Source organism: Mesoplodon mirus (genome assembly GCF_964341445.2).
Source record: "Mesoplodon mirus genome assembly, chromosome: 2".
NCBI lineage: Eukaryota > Metazoa > Chordata > Mammalia > Artiodactyla > Ziphiidae > Mesoplodon > Mesoplodon mirus.
The window spans coordinates 34,047,770-34,064,234 of NC_138977.1; the positions used below are offsets into that span (position 1 = coordinate 34,047,770).

Here is a 16,465-nt window from a genome sequence, read left to right on the forward strand (position 1 = left end):
AATTTCATTATTTGAGGCTTACTATAAAAATATAGTAATAGAAACCAAACAAAAGAGACTAAGATATTTAAAAACAAAATTGAACAGAATTTGAATCTGATAACTGTGGTATACTAAAATGAATCCAAGATAGCAAAAATTCAACCAATACAGGCAGGGGACATTTGGAGACTTTGGAAATAGAATTGCTGTTTCTCATATATTCCATTTAAAATGTTGTTTTGTTCAGTTGTCAAGATTTCCTAAATAAACTAGATTAATATTCAAAATTGAATTTAAAAATAATTTAGTAAAATCATATAAAGTGGGAGCAGTTTTTTTCTATGTATAGTTAGTGAAGATTGTATAGGAATTAGAACTTTGGCAAATAGAGAGTAGAGGTTGAAAATAAATTTACAAAACTAATAAAATGCCTGGAACAGTAATTAACAATTATTAACACAATAACAATGAAGCTGTTTGTGTTTCAATTTAACAACACACTTAAGCCAAAGTCGAATTAATATAAAAATAATATTCAATGAGCTGATATCTGACATAAGGTACAATAAAAAATGAATGTTCCCATTGAAGACCTAAGTTATGACAATATCTCTGTGGTGTGCCTTCTAAATACTTTATTTCTCAGTTGTGTCAAAGGCAGCTCATTGTGGCCTAATAAGATGTCAGTCAGAATATCAACAATATTTCTTAAAGTAGAACACTACATTTCTCCTACCACACCAGATAAAATAATTTAAAATATTTATTTCAACAAAAGGCCCATAGTTACTAACTCCAAACTATATAGTAGTTTTTTTGTTTTTCACATTTCTAGTACTACCTGTGGTTCTTAAAGATATCTACAGTTGATATTTGAATTGTCATGCTATTACTGAAAGGAACAATGCTTATCCTGAAAGTTTTACTGTAATTCACCTCTAAAATTGACTTTATGTGGAGAAGTTTCATCATAAAATATATCTACTATTTATATAGGTCAAAATTGATTCTATTACATTTTGTAGAACAAACACAGATTTTTATATCAGACAATCTGGGTTTTAACATCTAACTTTACACTGTGACCCTGGGAAAATTATATGCCTTCTTTGAGTCTCAGTTCATAAACCACAAAATGAGAACATCACCACTGTTCTCAAAGGGTAGCATAAATGTTAAGAAGAGCTAGTGTATGTGCCTAGTACTGGGCTGGGCACAGTGTAGTATATTAGGTGTTAATGCTTTTTTTCTCCTCTAATTCCCATTTCCTATATTTTGGCTAACTGGAGATTAGTGAAAAAAAATATAGAAGAGTTACTGGAATAAATCAGCTCCACTAAAAAGCTCATTATATTGCAGGCGTTAGCTATACATTTCCAAAGTAACATTCAGTAAGATCAAAAGATTGGTTTAAAAAATGTATTTACATAATAAAATTCATATGCAAGAAAAGATTTCCAAGGCAACAATGACAAAAAAAAAAAAAACAAATAAGCTAAATCTGTGTGTATAGTTTAATTTTGTAAAATGAAGAAAAATTCTCAATTTTATTAAATGTTGAATGTTCATGGACAGGTAACAGAACAAAAGCTACTTCATATAGCAATCTATATCAACATCAAAAAATATGAAAATAGAGTTTCTCTGAAGGAAGGAGCCTTTTTTAAATGGGGTTGATAATAATTAGGAGTTCCCATTATTTGTCCATGAAACGTTCTATGAAAGGTGCTACTTTAAATAGGATTTTAGTAGAACTTGGCACGTAAATTTAAACTTTTCAACCACCCACTACTATTCATCTCCTCGTAACTCCACTCATTCAGACAACCTCACATATACATACATTAATATTTTTTAAAAAACCTGCCTTTAAAGCAGAAAATTCATTTTCTACAGTAAAAGCAGGTCACCATACTTATATCCAATGCTCTCAGTCACAGAAATAGATTTTCCTCATAGAAATGCTAATTAACATACACTGTTATGTTCAACTTTTCAAAAGTTGTGTCTCTTAGGAGGATCTGCTCGATCATGTGAAAGAATTCTAAGGCAATATAAGCAGTTGTTCCACAGGACAAGTGTTGCCCTTGCAATGATATACTCTTGATACATTAAGTCTTTAGTCTTCAAGTGCTACCAGCCAGCCAGAGACATTCATAGTCTACAGGTGGTTGGCTCAAAGGTCAAAAACTTTGTTTAAAAAAATGTTTATGGAATAGCACCATGGAAAGTCTTTCAGAAACAAATCCTTTTTTTTCAACATTGCATTTAAAAAAAACTGATTTCAAGGAAGAGAAAGAAAGAGACCTTTCAATTCTAACAAGGCCTACTTCCACTTCATTTCATTTCATTAAAAAAAAAATACATTAACCATGACAACATCAACGTTAACAACTACAACAGATCAACAACAAAAGAAAGACAATAGCAGCAGTGGAACTTGAGTATGAACCATCCAGGCAGTCACTTAGAAGAATCTTGTTCACACCTGTTGGGAGTTGTCTCATCAAGTTCATAAGACCTCACAAGGCTTCTTGAATTTGGTATGAAAAGACAGCACTTTCACTGAAAGAACTGAGTTTACCAATCAACTGGGCATTTTCCAGCACTTAAATAAATGATATCTAGAATTAACTGCAATGATAGACAGTATTGACATTTCAAACTTGTCAGAATGTCACAAAAATGAAGTGGTCTCGAGATCATTTATGTTTCAAAGAGGTAAATTTAGCCTGCAAGTGAAAATAATGAAGCTGAAATATTCCAGTTTCCAAGCATTGGTCATACCCACATTTAAAGTATAAACCACCCTCAAGAGACTCCCACTTCACAACAACTTATATGGGTCTGGTTTACACTGTCTTCAAGATGCAAAGTCAAAGCAATTATCCTAAGATACAAGGAGAGACTGTTCCAGTTTATGACCTGCGAGTTCATTTTACTTTTCCCATATATTGAAAAATTGTCAAAAAGGACACTCTGCAGGGTCACAGACCCTGAATGAGACTGTCTGAATTGTGAAGCAGCTATGGTGAGCTGTGAACAAAGGATTGTGAAGTCTTCTTTGAAGCATGAGATGCCCTTTCACCAACTTTATTTATATTTATCCTGTCAAGAATGAAGTTCAGATATCCTGGTAATGTTGATCAGGGTTAGCTTGGAAACTTCTCTTTTAGTATAGAGATAATTCTGGTCTTGCAGTTTTCTTCTGCTCAAACTCATTATATAAAACTTTGTGCTAAAATCTTCATTTAAAAAAGAATACATCTTCTTTCCATTATGCCCATTCCTTTATGTTTTGATGGAGGTTTTGGTGTTATTTTTTGGTATGCGTGGTATCTGGATATCTGATGCTTTTGTATCTTATATGAAATCCTTTCTTGCTGATTGTGTCATCAGTGTGAAAATGAATTAAAACTGTATCACCAATTGAATAGAGCTCTTCTGGTGGCTGAAGACAAAAACAAACAAAACAAATAAACAAACAACAAGAATGAATTATTTTTTCTTCAATGTAATTCATGTTTGGGAATTTTTTTGGTATATAATTTAAACCTCCCAACAACATTGAAAAGTGGATAAGAGTGACTTTATTTTACAGATGAGAAAACTTGAGTTTCAGAGAACAGATGACATGCTCAAGATCACAAGGCTGATCAGTGATATAGCTGAGCTTTGAACATAATTAAGTCTATTTCCAAGTTATGGAACTTGGATTTTAAAATTTTCCCAAAATTTTAAGCCAATTTCCTTTGATTTACAAGTAATTAAAGTGAGGTTCACAGAGGATAAAGGGACATTAAATCTATTTCAGAAGGTGCTCTGAGGCAGAGCCACTTCCAGAATCCAAATCGTCCATTCTTTCTTGCTTTAATAATCTAAGTACCAAGAATAATTTTTGTTTCATTTCAGTAGCTATTTGGACAGGAGTTCAATATTATTTAAGAAATAGTCACTGGTAGACATTTGAAAAATGGGACTAATATCTTCAGAACAAAATATGTATTCAGAAGAACATTTGATATTAATGCAGTGAATCCTGGGGGAAAAGCATTGAGAAAACCTTAAGCTTTCCTGTTTCTTATTTCTCATGTTGACACCCTCTGACCTATGTTTGGTACTCCATCCTGTGCCCACTGCAATGGAGCAACATTCAATAGTACCGGCTAACCCCCCACACCAATGGTAGATACTGTCACTTATCAAATATATTGTTGAGAGAGGAATGCCAATGATGTGCATATTCTTTTTGCTTTATGCTTTAATTTATGAAGCTTAGAAAATTGTCAAATGTGTGTATTTAGGCATATTGCTTTTAGATAATTAAACATTTAAATATTTATTGCACAATAAAAATGAATTAAAAAATTTAGAATGTGGACAGTAACAAGAAATTATAGCTATTGAGTTCATCTGTCTTATTCAATATTATTGAGCAAATTCATTAGAGATGGAGAAGTAAGGGAAGAAGAGGCATGTTATAACTTGTCAAGCCATTTTGTAAAAGCACTGCTGGTTTGCATATGTTACACATATCATTCACCAATTTATAGGCATTTTTATCATGTCTATGCTATCCTGCTCGTACTGTATTTACCCCTGATCCACAGAATCGACCAAGCCCCACCGCTGTTGAATCGAGACCGTCAAAGAGCTCAACATAGTCATAGCCACAGTCGGCTTCTTCTTCCACTTCAAAAATCTGGAAGGATAACTCGAGTCGAGAGCCCCGTTCTGACACTAACAGCCATTCACAGTCAACTTGTCCTGGGTAGTTGTTATCACCAAACTGAGCATGTGAGTACAGATCTCTGGGTTTTGATTCCACTTTCAGTCTGCCACCACACTCTGCTCCGGAAAGAAAAATGAAATAAGTGAGCTCAATGAGCTTTAACAATTCAAATTTCTCTTTTAATATAGTCGGATCACTCTCTAACTTCTGTATTCATTTCAACCATCAGTTATGTTACCTATATTTGAAGATTCAGATGGCATAGTGGGTACTGTTATAGACCCTAAAGACACTGTTGGGTTGGAATTTCAGCTCCATACCTACTAGCTCAGTGACTTTGGATAAGTGACATCACTTCTCTGATCCATAGGGTAAAATGGTCAAGAGTAAAGTGCAGATGATAATAATAGTACCAATCTTAGTGGGTTTTGAGGATTTAATTAACACACGAAAATCACTTAAAATATTACCTGCCATATAGTAGCTCTCAATGCATTTTTTATTGTTATATCTCATGTTGTTTTCAGTCTTGAATAACTGTTTTCATGGAAAAAAGGTCAGTGTCTTAATTTGAGTTTAATCTTAATAATTTAAGAACCCAGAATCCAAAGGAATAAGAAATAACTTAAAGATCAATAAAATATATGAAACTCCTGTATGTGTATGTGTGTCATATAGAACTCTCTGCATAGAATATACAGACCAGTATTACTTTACTTAGGTAGAAATATTTATCTAACTTGGTTGGGAAAAGCATACACACATCATTAATTGTAGTTATTTTTGTAGTTCCAGAACATTGTCAGTTATATTTTGTGTTTTTAATAAACAAAGGAATTTTAAATGCTCTTTTTATGGCTTTTTCAGAGAGATATTAATAAATATAGGCTTTACTAGTTACTACTTTTGTCATTAGAGGTAAACATACCAAAGAAATATATAAGCCTGCATAAAATTTACGGTTAATGTAATTTAGAGAATCAAAATTTTCAAAATTTTCTCAGGAACTCTTTGTAGTCTGAGCCCTCAGATTTTACAATGACTAGAGAATAAATTGTAGAGGCAGTCTACAATGTCTCCTCCAACCAAGTACACATACAAACATATGGCTGGGGATAGGGAGAAAAAGAAAGGGATATGAAAAGTGTCAGGGGAAAGTAGAGTTTTTTCTGCCCTTATTTGCCAATGACTGAGAGGTTCCTGGGAAACAGTAATTTCAGTACTAAAACCAGGAAAGTCCCAAGAAAACTGGTATGAGTTGGGAGGGAACAAAAACAAAAATCCAATGAGGAAAGATTTGGACATCTAAGCCTCTGGTTATCAAAACACAATTGTAACCCTGGTGTGGTCATCTGTGACCAGATTGTCCTTGGCAGCACCCAGTGAATGTGAATTAGGACAGCTAAAATTCTTAGATTTTTCAGATTTGTATATGATTTACCCACATTGTGGTTTGGTGATTTTAAGTAACAAAATATTTCTGAATTCCCAGGATGAAACCCCATCTAGATGTGTCTGAATACAAGTAGGCTCAACCAAAACTATGGGCATTGTCACACGTCCAACTATGGTTTCAATCATGAGAATGGCTTCCCCATCATGTTAAATGATGTTCCTTTGTCTTCCAGATGGTAGGTGGGGTGTCTTGCACAATCTATTGATGTAGGTGCCACAATTACAAATGTAAACATGTGAAGAAACACATGTGCTTAGAACCACCCTGGAAAGCTGCAAATCTGATCAGTCTTAGGAATCATCTCTTAAGTGTCACAGACTGGAAGCCAAGCATCCTTCCTTTCCCACGACGGTGCTTCTCTTATTCCAGTAATTCCAAGAATTATTGTCCTCTCCCTGTGACAGAACTCCACAGCTAAATGGCCTGGGTACAAATCTGAGCTCTGTGCTTCATCAGCTGTGGGATTTTGTCCCCCACTTCATTCCTAAATTGGGGATCATACATAGTACTCAAATGATAGGGTCTAGATGAAGAGTGATAGGTTAATATATGTAAAATAATTGAAGGATAACTTGCACATAGGAAAAGCCATATAAGTATACACAATCATCATTTTGTTATTATTTTCTAGTCAGAATATCTAAATGCCACCATCTATACTCCTAGAGATCCACTCAGGCATGAAAAGAAAAGCCAGAAAAGTTGAAAAACAATTTAAAGCACTATTAATCTGTTTTCAGAAAGGAAGGATTATATTTTTGAAGGCCAGTAAAATATTTTGTGAAAGTATTTCTGAATTCAATATATAAATATATAAACCAGTGTAATCTTATTTACAGATATTTTAAAAATTCGACTTATTCTCAAAGTTTGATATAATTGAGTGATTTGTTTACAACTGTTAGCACTTGTATTACTTTTATTCCACAACCCAGGAAGGGGCGGACTGTGGGAGAGGCACTGGCTTCTGTGTGCCTACTTTAGAGAAACAAAGTAGCAAAACAAATTGGATCCAGAGGAGACAATTCTCTGTCAACCCCAGATCAGAACAGAAATCAAGAAAGAAATGAAGTATTTAAACAAAAAAGAGATTTCACAAAGCCTTTGTGAATCTGAAATGTGAGGCATCATTATTTGATTTTATTGAAAACTTCTAGAAAATGACAATACTCCAAACAAATGACTTAAACTACAATTAAGTGACTTAAAATGTTTCAGAAAGGGTGGTCCTCGTTTTAATTTGGAAAGACTTTTGTTCATTTCCTGGTAAAGTGTTAAATCCCTGTGAGGGCCTGTAATTTGAGCAATAAATGCTTTTAGTAGGCACTATAATTTAATTAAGTTCTATCAAAATAATTTCTAAGGAGCCTAATAATATATTATTAGATTTTAAAATTAGGATGATGCTTTCTGCTGCAGAATAAAGTCCTACCTGACATGCCATGTTTTAAAATATTTTCTCTCCACACTCCCCCTCTTTTTCTGTATTATAGCCTTATCCTCTGAGAGAATATATAGGTTATTACTTTTTTTACTGAGTTTTTTTCTTCAATAGTTTATCTAAGGCTGGCCTAACAACATTTGTTACCTGATTAAAATAAATTGGGACTTTTAGAATTTGGACCTACCTTTAGAGGAAAAAGGGACTTTTTCCAATAAAGTCCATTTCCCAATGATTTGGATAGTATTACTTGTAAAAAAAAACCTATAAAGCAATATTAATATTTCTCTTCACCTAATTTCAAACTTCATAGTATTAGAAGCTTTCCTTATGGATAAAATTAAAATTGTATATAGAAATATAAATTTACTCAAGCAAATTAAAATGTATACTTCAGGGCCCCTTAATAAAAGTTACATGTATTCTAGAAAACATTAAATAATGAATAAATGCTTTATACATTTAGCATAAATTGACAGATGTGGTACTGGACTTGGCTGTCTTGGTGGTAAAAACTGACTGAAAATCATAAGTTTAACTTATCAGACTATAGCTGTCAAAAGGCAGGAATTCCTTCTGTTTTCTCATAAGTTCCCACAAAATTCCTAATTTTTTGCTATGAATTACTAATACTTTACAGTGTCTATTCAAAGCAGGTACCAAATAAATATTTCATGAAAGACTGTGGAATAAACTTGTTAAAGAGAAAGCTTTCAAAAGAAATAAATAGTAAGCAGTACCTAAGAATATTTCAGCATGTATGGCTACTTGAAAGTAACAGTGTAAATAAAATCTACCCAGAAAATTCAAAGACAGCTGCTTAAGTGAGAGCAAAAATTTACATGTGAAATAGACAAGCAAACACACAAACAGGTAATGCCAAAAGTTTTGCCGAGCACAAATGAGCAGGAGTTGGGAGGCCACCCCTCCAGGCGGTCACAAAGCACCGAGCTGATCTCCCTGTGCTATGCGGCTGCTTCCCACTATCTATCTACCTTACGTTTGGTAGTGTATATATGTCCATGCCTCTCTCTCGCTTTGTCACAGCTTACCCTTCCCCCTCCCCATATCCTCAAGTCCATTCTCAAGTAGGTCTGTGTCTTTATTCCTGTCTTACCCTTAGGTTCTTCATGACATTTTTCCCTTAAATTCCATATATATGTGTTAGCATACGGTATTTGTCTTTCTCTTTCTGAAGTAAGTCAAACTATGCTAACACATATATAAGGAATTTAAGAAAAAAAGATGTCATGAAGAACCTAGGGGTAAGACAGGAATAACGACAGAGACCTACTAGAGAATGGACTTGAGGATATGGGGAGGGGGAAGGGTAAGCTGTGACAAAGCGAGAGAGAGGCATGGACATATATACACTAACAAACGTAAGGTAGATAGGTAGTGGGAAGTAGCCGCATAGCAGAGGGAGATCAGCTCCGTGCTTTGTGACCACCTAGAGGGGTGGGATAAGAAGGGTGGGAGGGAGGGAGACGCAAGAGGGAAGGGATATGGGAACAGATGTATATGTATAACTGATTCACTTTGTTATAAAGCAGAAACTAATAAAAAAAAATAGGACTCTAATTCTAACTTATTTTTTGTGATACTTCGGTTTCATTTGAGTCTTAGTCTCAAAATCCTCATTTCTGAGATGACAGGACCGAATCATGTTTTGCCTACAAATTATGATCGAGGCTGCTCACGTGGGTATTTGAATGGATTTGAACTGAACAGGGAGAAAAAATGAGCCTATTCAGTTGGATAGTTGGAACAGAAGATTTGATTAAGACAAATAAGGAAGCATTCAGTCTCTATTGTTTCAATTAACAGTGATCCAGTTTTGTATTGGTTTTCTTCCTAATTCAAAATGTTTATGTTAAAAGAAAATATACCATAGTAGAAAGTACATGAGAATTGGAAACAGAATTAGGATAAAATCCAGGCTTTGATATTATTTTAGAAGTCTCTGCAAATTAATTAATCCTTCAGATTTTAAATTTCTTTATCTGAAGATAAAAGTAATAATTCATACATCATATGGCTCTTTTGAGAACTCAATGTATGTAATTTATATTAAGTATATGTATGTGCCTGAAATATCAAATGCATGCTATATATACAACTGGATTTCAATATATGATCTCTATGATAAGACAATTAGATCCTAAGAGTGGATTCTAAATGGTAATACAAACACTGAAATAGGGTCCAGATCAGAGGCTGTGCAAATTAAGGAGTCATGGAGTTATATAGCTGCAAGAAAACTTGAGATTTAAGGTAAAGGTAAAGATAAAAAGAGAAACTATAAAAGTAGGTTTTAAACTAAGAGGAATTTATAGGTAAGTAATTTAAAAATAGTGTATCAGCTATTTCAAGAATTTTGATAACATACTTTTACACTTCATTCTTAGAACCTGTGACAGCCACGATTATTTAAAAAATTGTGCCATTAACTCTGTGCTTCAGAAAAATATTGATCAAGTCATAGGATTCCAGTTTTTCCATTCCTTCAATGTGTGACAAGTTATCAGGAAAATATTTAAAGAACAAACGTCAAGTGTATAAAAAAATCCTTCATTAGTATGAAAATTTTAATCCATGAAAGATTTTTCTCAAACCAGAATATATTAATAATGAGAAATAACTACTTTGTATTATTTATGAGGCCAGTCATTACTAGCATGAATCAGACAATATTGACTTTCTCACAAATAGACTTCAATATAAATCTAATGTTCATAATAGAATATACTAGAGTGGAAAATAATATTGGACAATGGAATAAAGTTATGATTTCTAAAATAAAAGGGAAGTAAAAGGAGAAAACAATAATCAGGAAACCATGACAAAAATTACTGCACTAAAATTGTTCCATTGATGAATTTGTAGCCTATTATACTGCATTTTACAAGATAAATTTGTCTCAATAGTTTTGGCATTAGAACTGCCACTAGGTGTCACTATAAGCTAAATGATTTCAGTAAATATGATTGATTTTTTTTTTTCTTTTAACTGAATAAAAAAAAGGATATTTACTGGACATTTATGGAATATATTATAAATTCGCTCCAAATTATAAAAAAGTTATTTGACATTTTTGCTTAAAATTTTCCATATTTTTCTAAATTGTATTTTATTTCTTAAAGACTTCCATTACAGCTGGAATCTGTAAGAATCAAATTAGGGATTAGGATTAGGGAAAAGATTATGTTGCCTACCAAATAAAAGGGAAAAAAATAAGGGTCTGTAAAACAGAGAGTTAAATTCCAAATCTGGTTTACAAAAATATATTAATGTGAAAGTTAGCTAAACAAGTAGGATTTTAGCAAAAACAAAATTTTTTGAATTGCTATAGATTTCTATCTGTTAAATATAACATATAAATCAAACAGCTAACGGTAACATGGAATACACCATATAAATATTTAGAGATAGTTCTTCTTGATCATACCACACTGAACATGAATCAAATCAAACTATTGTGTTTCTTTTAATTAGTTCAACAGCTACAAAGATATTTAGTTAGGATGCTATGTGGTTCTCAAATATTTCACACAGTGCTTCAATGAGACTTCTTCTGATTCATTTATAATCCTGTTATAGATCCCCTGCACACACTAGAAGAGAAACTTGGATCTTACTCAGAAAAGAGAAGCATCTCCTAATTTACTGACCTGTAGAATGTGTGGCTTGAAAGCCTTTTCTCTGAACAGATGCATCAGAAACAAACCGAACAAACATTTTATTTCCAGTAGCCACAAGGGGCTCTGGTATCTTGTTGCCACACAGTCGTCCAAGAATTGGTGATTTTTCCGTTTCTCCATCAAATACTTCCAAATGATCATAAGCACATTCTTGATGCTGCTCAATCTCAAATTCACTAAAGATCTATTAAAAAAGAAAGAAAGAGGAAAAAAATTAAAAAGCCACATATCACTCAAAATGGGTTCTTTTCTTTGGAGCAGAAATACAGAACAATAATATGTCCAGACCATGCAAATCATTCAGTCCATCTAGCACATTATTGAAAGGGGCGTGAAATCAATAGAATATAAAGTCTCTAGGAAGACTTTATAATGAAGAAAACAATGTAATAACTTCACGTGAAATTCTATTGTACTATTTGACTATTGCAACTAATTCTACTATTGCAATTAAGTCTACTCCAGAATTTAGATTATAATAACAATTTATATTTTATTCTGATTTTATTCTTAATGCATCAGAAAATTTTAAACAATTATATTTAAAAAATGATTCCTTCTGGTGTTAATGATCATAAACTACTGAACATCATCATACCACTGAGCACTTAAACTAAAAAGAAAACCCCATAAAATAATTAAACAAGTAATTATTTTCACAAAAATTAAATGTAGTAAATCTTAATAGAATACATAACACAAAGGGATTTTTCATTATACATTTCTTTATTTAGATCTTACAACCCATATTATTAGAAAACACTAATATGACTTTAAGCTAGATTATTTTTAATTAACTTTTCAGAGAGATGGTAGACTTATTTTAATATTTGGAGTCTTGCAAACTTCAGTATGCTTTTTTATGTGTAGCAAATTCTTAAAATAAAAGTTTATTAAATATTTAACTCATTAAATATAACAATGGAAAGTTTAACTGAGACTGACTGAAAATAGTAATTGTCCAAACTATTAATAATTCCAGGGATTCTAGGTTAATTGCCATTGCCAATTAAGGCTTTTTCCATTCCTCATAAAAGGATCATACATTCAAGAAATAAACCATCACTCCTACTTAAGTCTGTAGAGCACAGCTAAAAAAAATTAAAATTAATTGGAGGAAATATAAAATATGCTTGAAAATGTAATAATTTTGCTACAATCCATACAGCATAAATATTTGTAGATAAACTTTCTACATACATGTTTTCTTTTTCTTTTTTTTTTTCATGGTACGCGGGCCTCTCAATGTTGTGGCCTTTCCCTGTTGTGGCCTCTCCCATTGCAGAGCACAGGCTCCAGACGCGCAGGCCCAGCGGTCATGGCTCACGGGCCCAGCAGCTCCGCGGCATGTGGAATCTTCCCGGACCGGCGCACGAACCCATGTCCCCTGCATCAGCAGGCGGACTCTCAACCACGGCACCACCAGGGAAGCCCATACATGTTTTCTTTAATGCAGTTTTGTGATGTGATTATAATTCTCAATTTAAAGCATACATTTTGTATTTTTGAAAGAAAAAAGTGACTAAGACTGGTTCTCCCTCACTGTTGATCACATTTATCAATTCCAACCACACTATCATCTGCTCTCATTTCTGACTTTAGAGGAGTAAGGGAAAAAATGAAGGAAGCAATTTATATTACTTAGGGAGTAGGAGAAAAGAGTGAAGAGACAAAAGAAAAGGAAGAGGGTTGATCTCTCATGTCCCATTCCACTGTGCCCTACTTAAAAACATAAATTAAAATGTTATAACTTGAGGTGAGGGGGAAGATGGCGGAAGAGTAAGACGCGGAGATCACCTTCCTCCCCACAGATACATCAGAAATTCATCTACACGTGGAACAACTCCTATAGAACACCTACTGAACGCTGGCAGAAGACCTCAGACCTTCCAAAAGGCAAGAAACTCCCCACGTACCTGGATAGGGCAAAAGAAAAAAGAATAAACAGATACAAAAGAATAGGGACGGGACCTGCACCAGTGGGACGGAACTGTGAAGGAGGAAAGGTTTACACACACTAGGAAGCTCCTACGTGGGTGGAGAATGCCAGTGGTGGAGGGGGGAGCTTCAGAGCCACAGAGAAGAGCTCAGCCACAGCGGGGCAGAGGGCAAAGTGGAGAGATTCCTGCACAGAGAAACGGTGCCGACCAGCATTCACCAGCCTGAGAGGCTTGTCTGCTCACCCCCTGGGGCAGGCGGGGGCTGGGGGCTGAAGTTTGGGCTTCAGTCAGAAAGCAGGGAGAGGAATGGTGGCGTGAACACAGCTTGAAGGGGGCTAGTACGCCACAGCTGGCCGGGAGGGAGTCCGGGAAAAAGTCTGGACTTGCCTAAGAGACAAGAGACTTTTTCTTCCCCCTTTGTTTCCTGGTGCGCAAGGAGAGGGGATTAAGAGCGCTGCTTAAAGGAGCTCCAGAGATAAGCGCGAGCCGTGGCTATCATCACAGACCCCAGAGATGGGCATGAGACGCTAAGGCTGATGCTGCCACCATCAAGAAGCCTGTGTGCGAGCACAGGTCACTCTCCACACCTCCCCTCCCAGGGGCCTGTGCAGCCTGTCACTGCCAGTGTCCCGTGATCCAGGGAAAACTTCCCCTGGAGAACGCAAGGTGTGCCTCAGGCTGCGGCAACGTCATGCCAGCCTCTGCCACTTCAGGCTCACCCTGCATCCGTACCCCTCCCTCCACCCAGCCTGAGTGAGCCAGAGACCCCTAATCAGCTGCTCCTTTAAACCTGTCCTGTCTGAGTGAAGAACAGGCGCCCTCAGGCAACCTACACACAGAAGCGGGGCCAAAATCAAAGCTGAACATGGAAAGCTGTGCAAACAAAGAAGAGAAAGGGAAATTTCTCCCAGCAGCCTCAGGAGCACTGGATTAAATCTCCAAAATCAGCTTGATGTGCCCTGCATCCGTGGAATACCTGAATAGAGAACGAATAATCCCAAATTGAGGAAGTGGACTTTGAGAGCAAGATATATAATTTTTTCCCCTTTTCCTCTTTTTGTGAGTGTGTATGTGTATGCTTCTGTGTGAGATTTTGTCTGTATAGCTTTGTTTTCACCATTTGTTCTAGAGTTCTGTCTGACCGTTTTTTTTATTAAAATTTTTTTTAATTCTTAATAATTATTTTTTATTTTAATAACTTTATTTCATTTTATCTTAGTTTATTTTAATTTATCCTTTCTTTCTTTCTTTCTTTCTTCCTATCTTCTTTCTTTCTTTCTATATTTTCTCCCTTTTATTCAGAGCTGTGTGGATGAAAGGTTCTTGGTGTTCCAGTCAGGCATCAGGGCTGTGTCACTGAGGTGGGAAAGCCACCTTCAAGACACTGGTTCACAAGAGACCTCCCAGCTCCACGTAATAACAAATGGTGAAAATCTCGCAGGGATCACGATCTCAACACCAAGACACAAAGTCACTCAACGACCAGCAAGCTACAGTGCTGGACACCCTATGACAAACAACTAGCAAGACAGGAACACAACCCCACACATTAGCAGAGAGGCTGCCTGAAATCATAATAAGGCCACAGACACCCCAAAACATACCACCATTTGTAGACCTGCCCACCAGAAAGACAAGATAGAGCCTCATCCACCAGAACACAGGCACTAGTCCCCTTCACCAGGAAGCCTACACAACCCACTGAACGAACCTTAGCCACTGGGGACAGACACCCAAAACAACGGGAACAACAAACCTGCAGCCTGCAAAAAGGAGACCCCAAAAAAGTAAGATAAGCAAAATGAGAAGGCAGAAAAAAACACAGCAGATGAAGGAGCAAGGCAAAAAACCACAAAACCTAAAAAATGAAGAGGAAATAGGCAGTCTACCTGAAAAAGAATCCAGAATAATGATACTAAATATGATACAAAATCTTGGAAATAGAATAGAGAAAATGCAAGAAACAATAAACAAGGATCTAGAAGAACTAAAGAGGAAACAAGCAACGATGAACAACACAATAAGTGAAATTGAAAATACTCTAGAAGGGATCAATAGAAGAATAACTGAGGCAGAATAATGGGTAAGTGACCTGGAAATAAAATAGTGGAAATAACTACTGCAGAACAAAATAAATAAAAAAGAATAAAAGAAAAGAGGACAGTCTCAGAGACCTCTGGGACAACATTAAATGCACCAACATTCGGATAATAGGGGTCCCAGAAGAAGAAGAGAAAAAGAAAGGGACTGAGAAAATTTTCAAAGAGATTAGAGTTGAAAACTTCCTTAATATGGGAAAAGAAATAGTTAATCAAGTCCAGAAAGCACAGAGAGTCCCATACAGGATAAACACAAGGAGAAACACGCCACGACACATATTAATCAAACTGTCAAAAATTAAGTACAAAGAAAACATATTAAAAGCAGCAAGGGAAAAACAACAAATAACACACAAGGGAATCCCCATAAGGTTAACAGCTGATCTTTCAGGAGAAATTCTGCAAGCCAGAGGGAGTGGCAAGACATATTTAAAGTGATGAAGGAGAAAAACATACAAACAAGATTACTCTACCCAGCAAGGATCTCATTCAGATTTGATGGAAATATTAAAATCTTTACAGACAAGCAAAAGCTGAGAGAGTTCAGCACCCCCAAACCAGCTTTACAACAAATGCTAAGGAACTTCTCTAGGCAAGAAACACAAGAGAAGGAAAAGAGCTGCAATAACAAACCCAAAACAATTAAGAAAATGGGAATAGGAAGATACATATCGATAATTACCTTAAATGTAAATGCATAAATGTTCCCACCAAAAGACACAAACTGGCTGAATGCAAGCAAGAAAAAGACCAATATATATGCTCTCTACAAGAGACGACTTCAGACCTAGGGACACATATAGACTGAAAGTGACGGGATGGAAAAAGATATTCCACATAAATGGAAAACAAAAGAAAGCTGGAGTAACAATTCTCATATCACACAAAATAGACTTTAAAATAAAGACTATTATAAGAGACAAAGAAGGACACTACATAATGATCAAGGGATCGATCCAAGAAGAAGATATAACAATTGTAAATATTTAAGCACCCAACATAGGAGCACCCCAATACATAAGGCAAATAATAACAGCCATAAAAGGGGAAATCGACAGAAACACGATCAGAGTAGGGGACTTTAACACCCCACTTTCACCAATGGACAGAACAT

At 35.3% G+C, this 16,465-nt stretch overlaps 1 protein-coding gene across 2 annotated transcripts in view; it reads right to left on the minus strand.

The window, feature by feature from the left end:
- Window positions 1–3,198: 3,198 nt before the first annotated feature.
- The window catches only part of TLL1 (tolloid like 1), a 256,251-nt gene continuing 242,984 nt past the window's right edge, over window positions 3,199–16,465 (minus strand). For both annotated transcript variants that reach the window (XM_082606006.1, XM_082606005.1), the window contains 3 exons: window positions 11,283–11,496; window positions 4,580–4,830; window positions 3,199–3,433 (listed from right to left, as the gene is read on the minus strand). In XM_082606006.1, coding sequence (XP_082462132.1) covers window positions 3,299–3,433; window positions 4,580–4,830; window positions 11,283–11,496 — 600 coding nt within the window. In that variant the 3' untranslated portion in view covers window positions 3,199–3,298. The remainder of the gene's footprint in view (window positions 3,434–4,579; window positions 4,831–11,282; window positions 11,497–16,465) is intronic.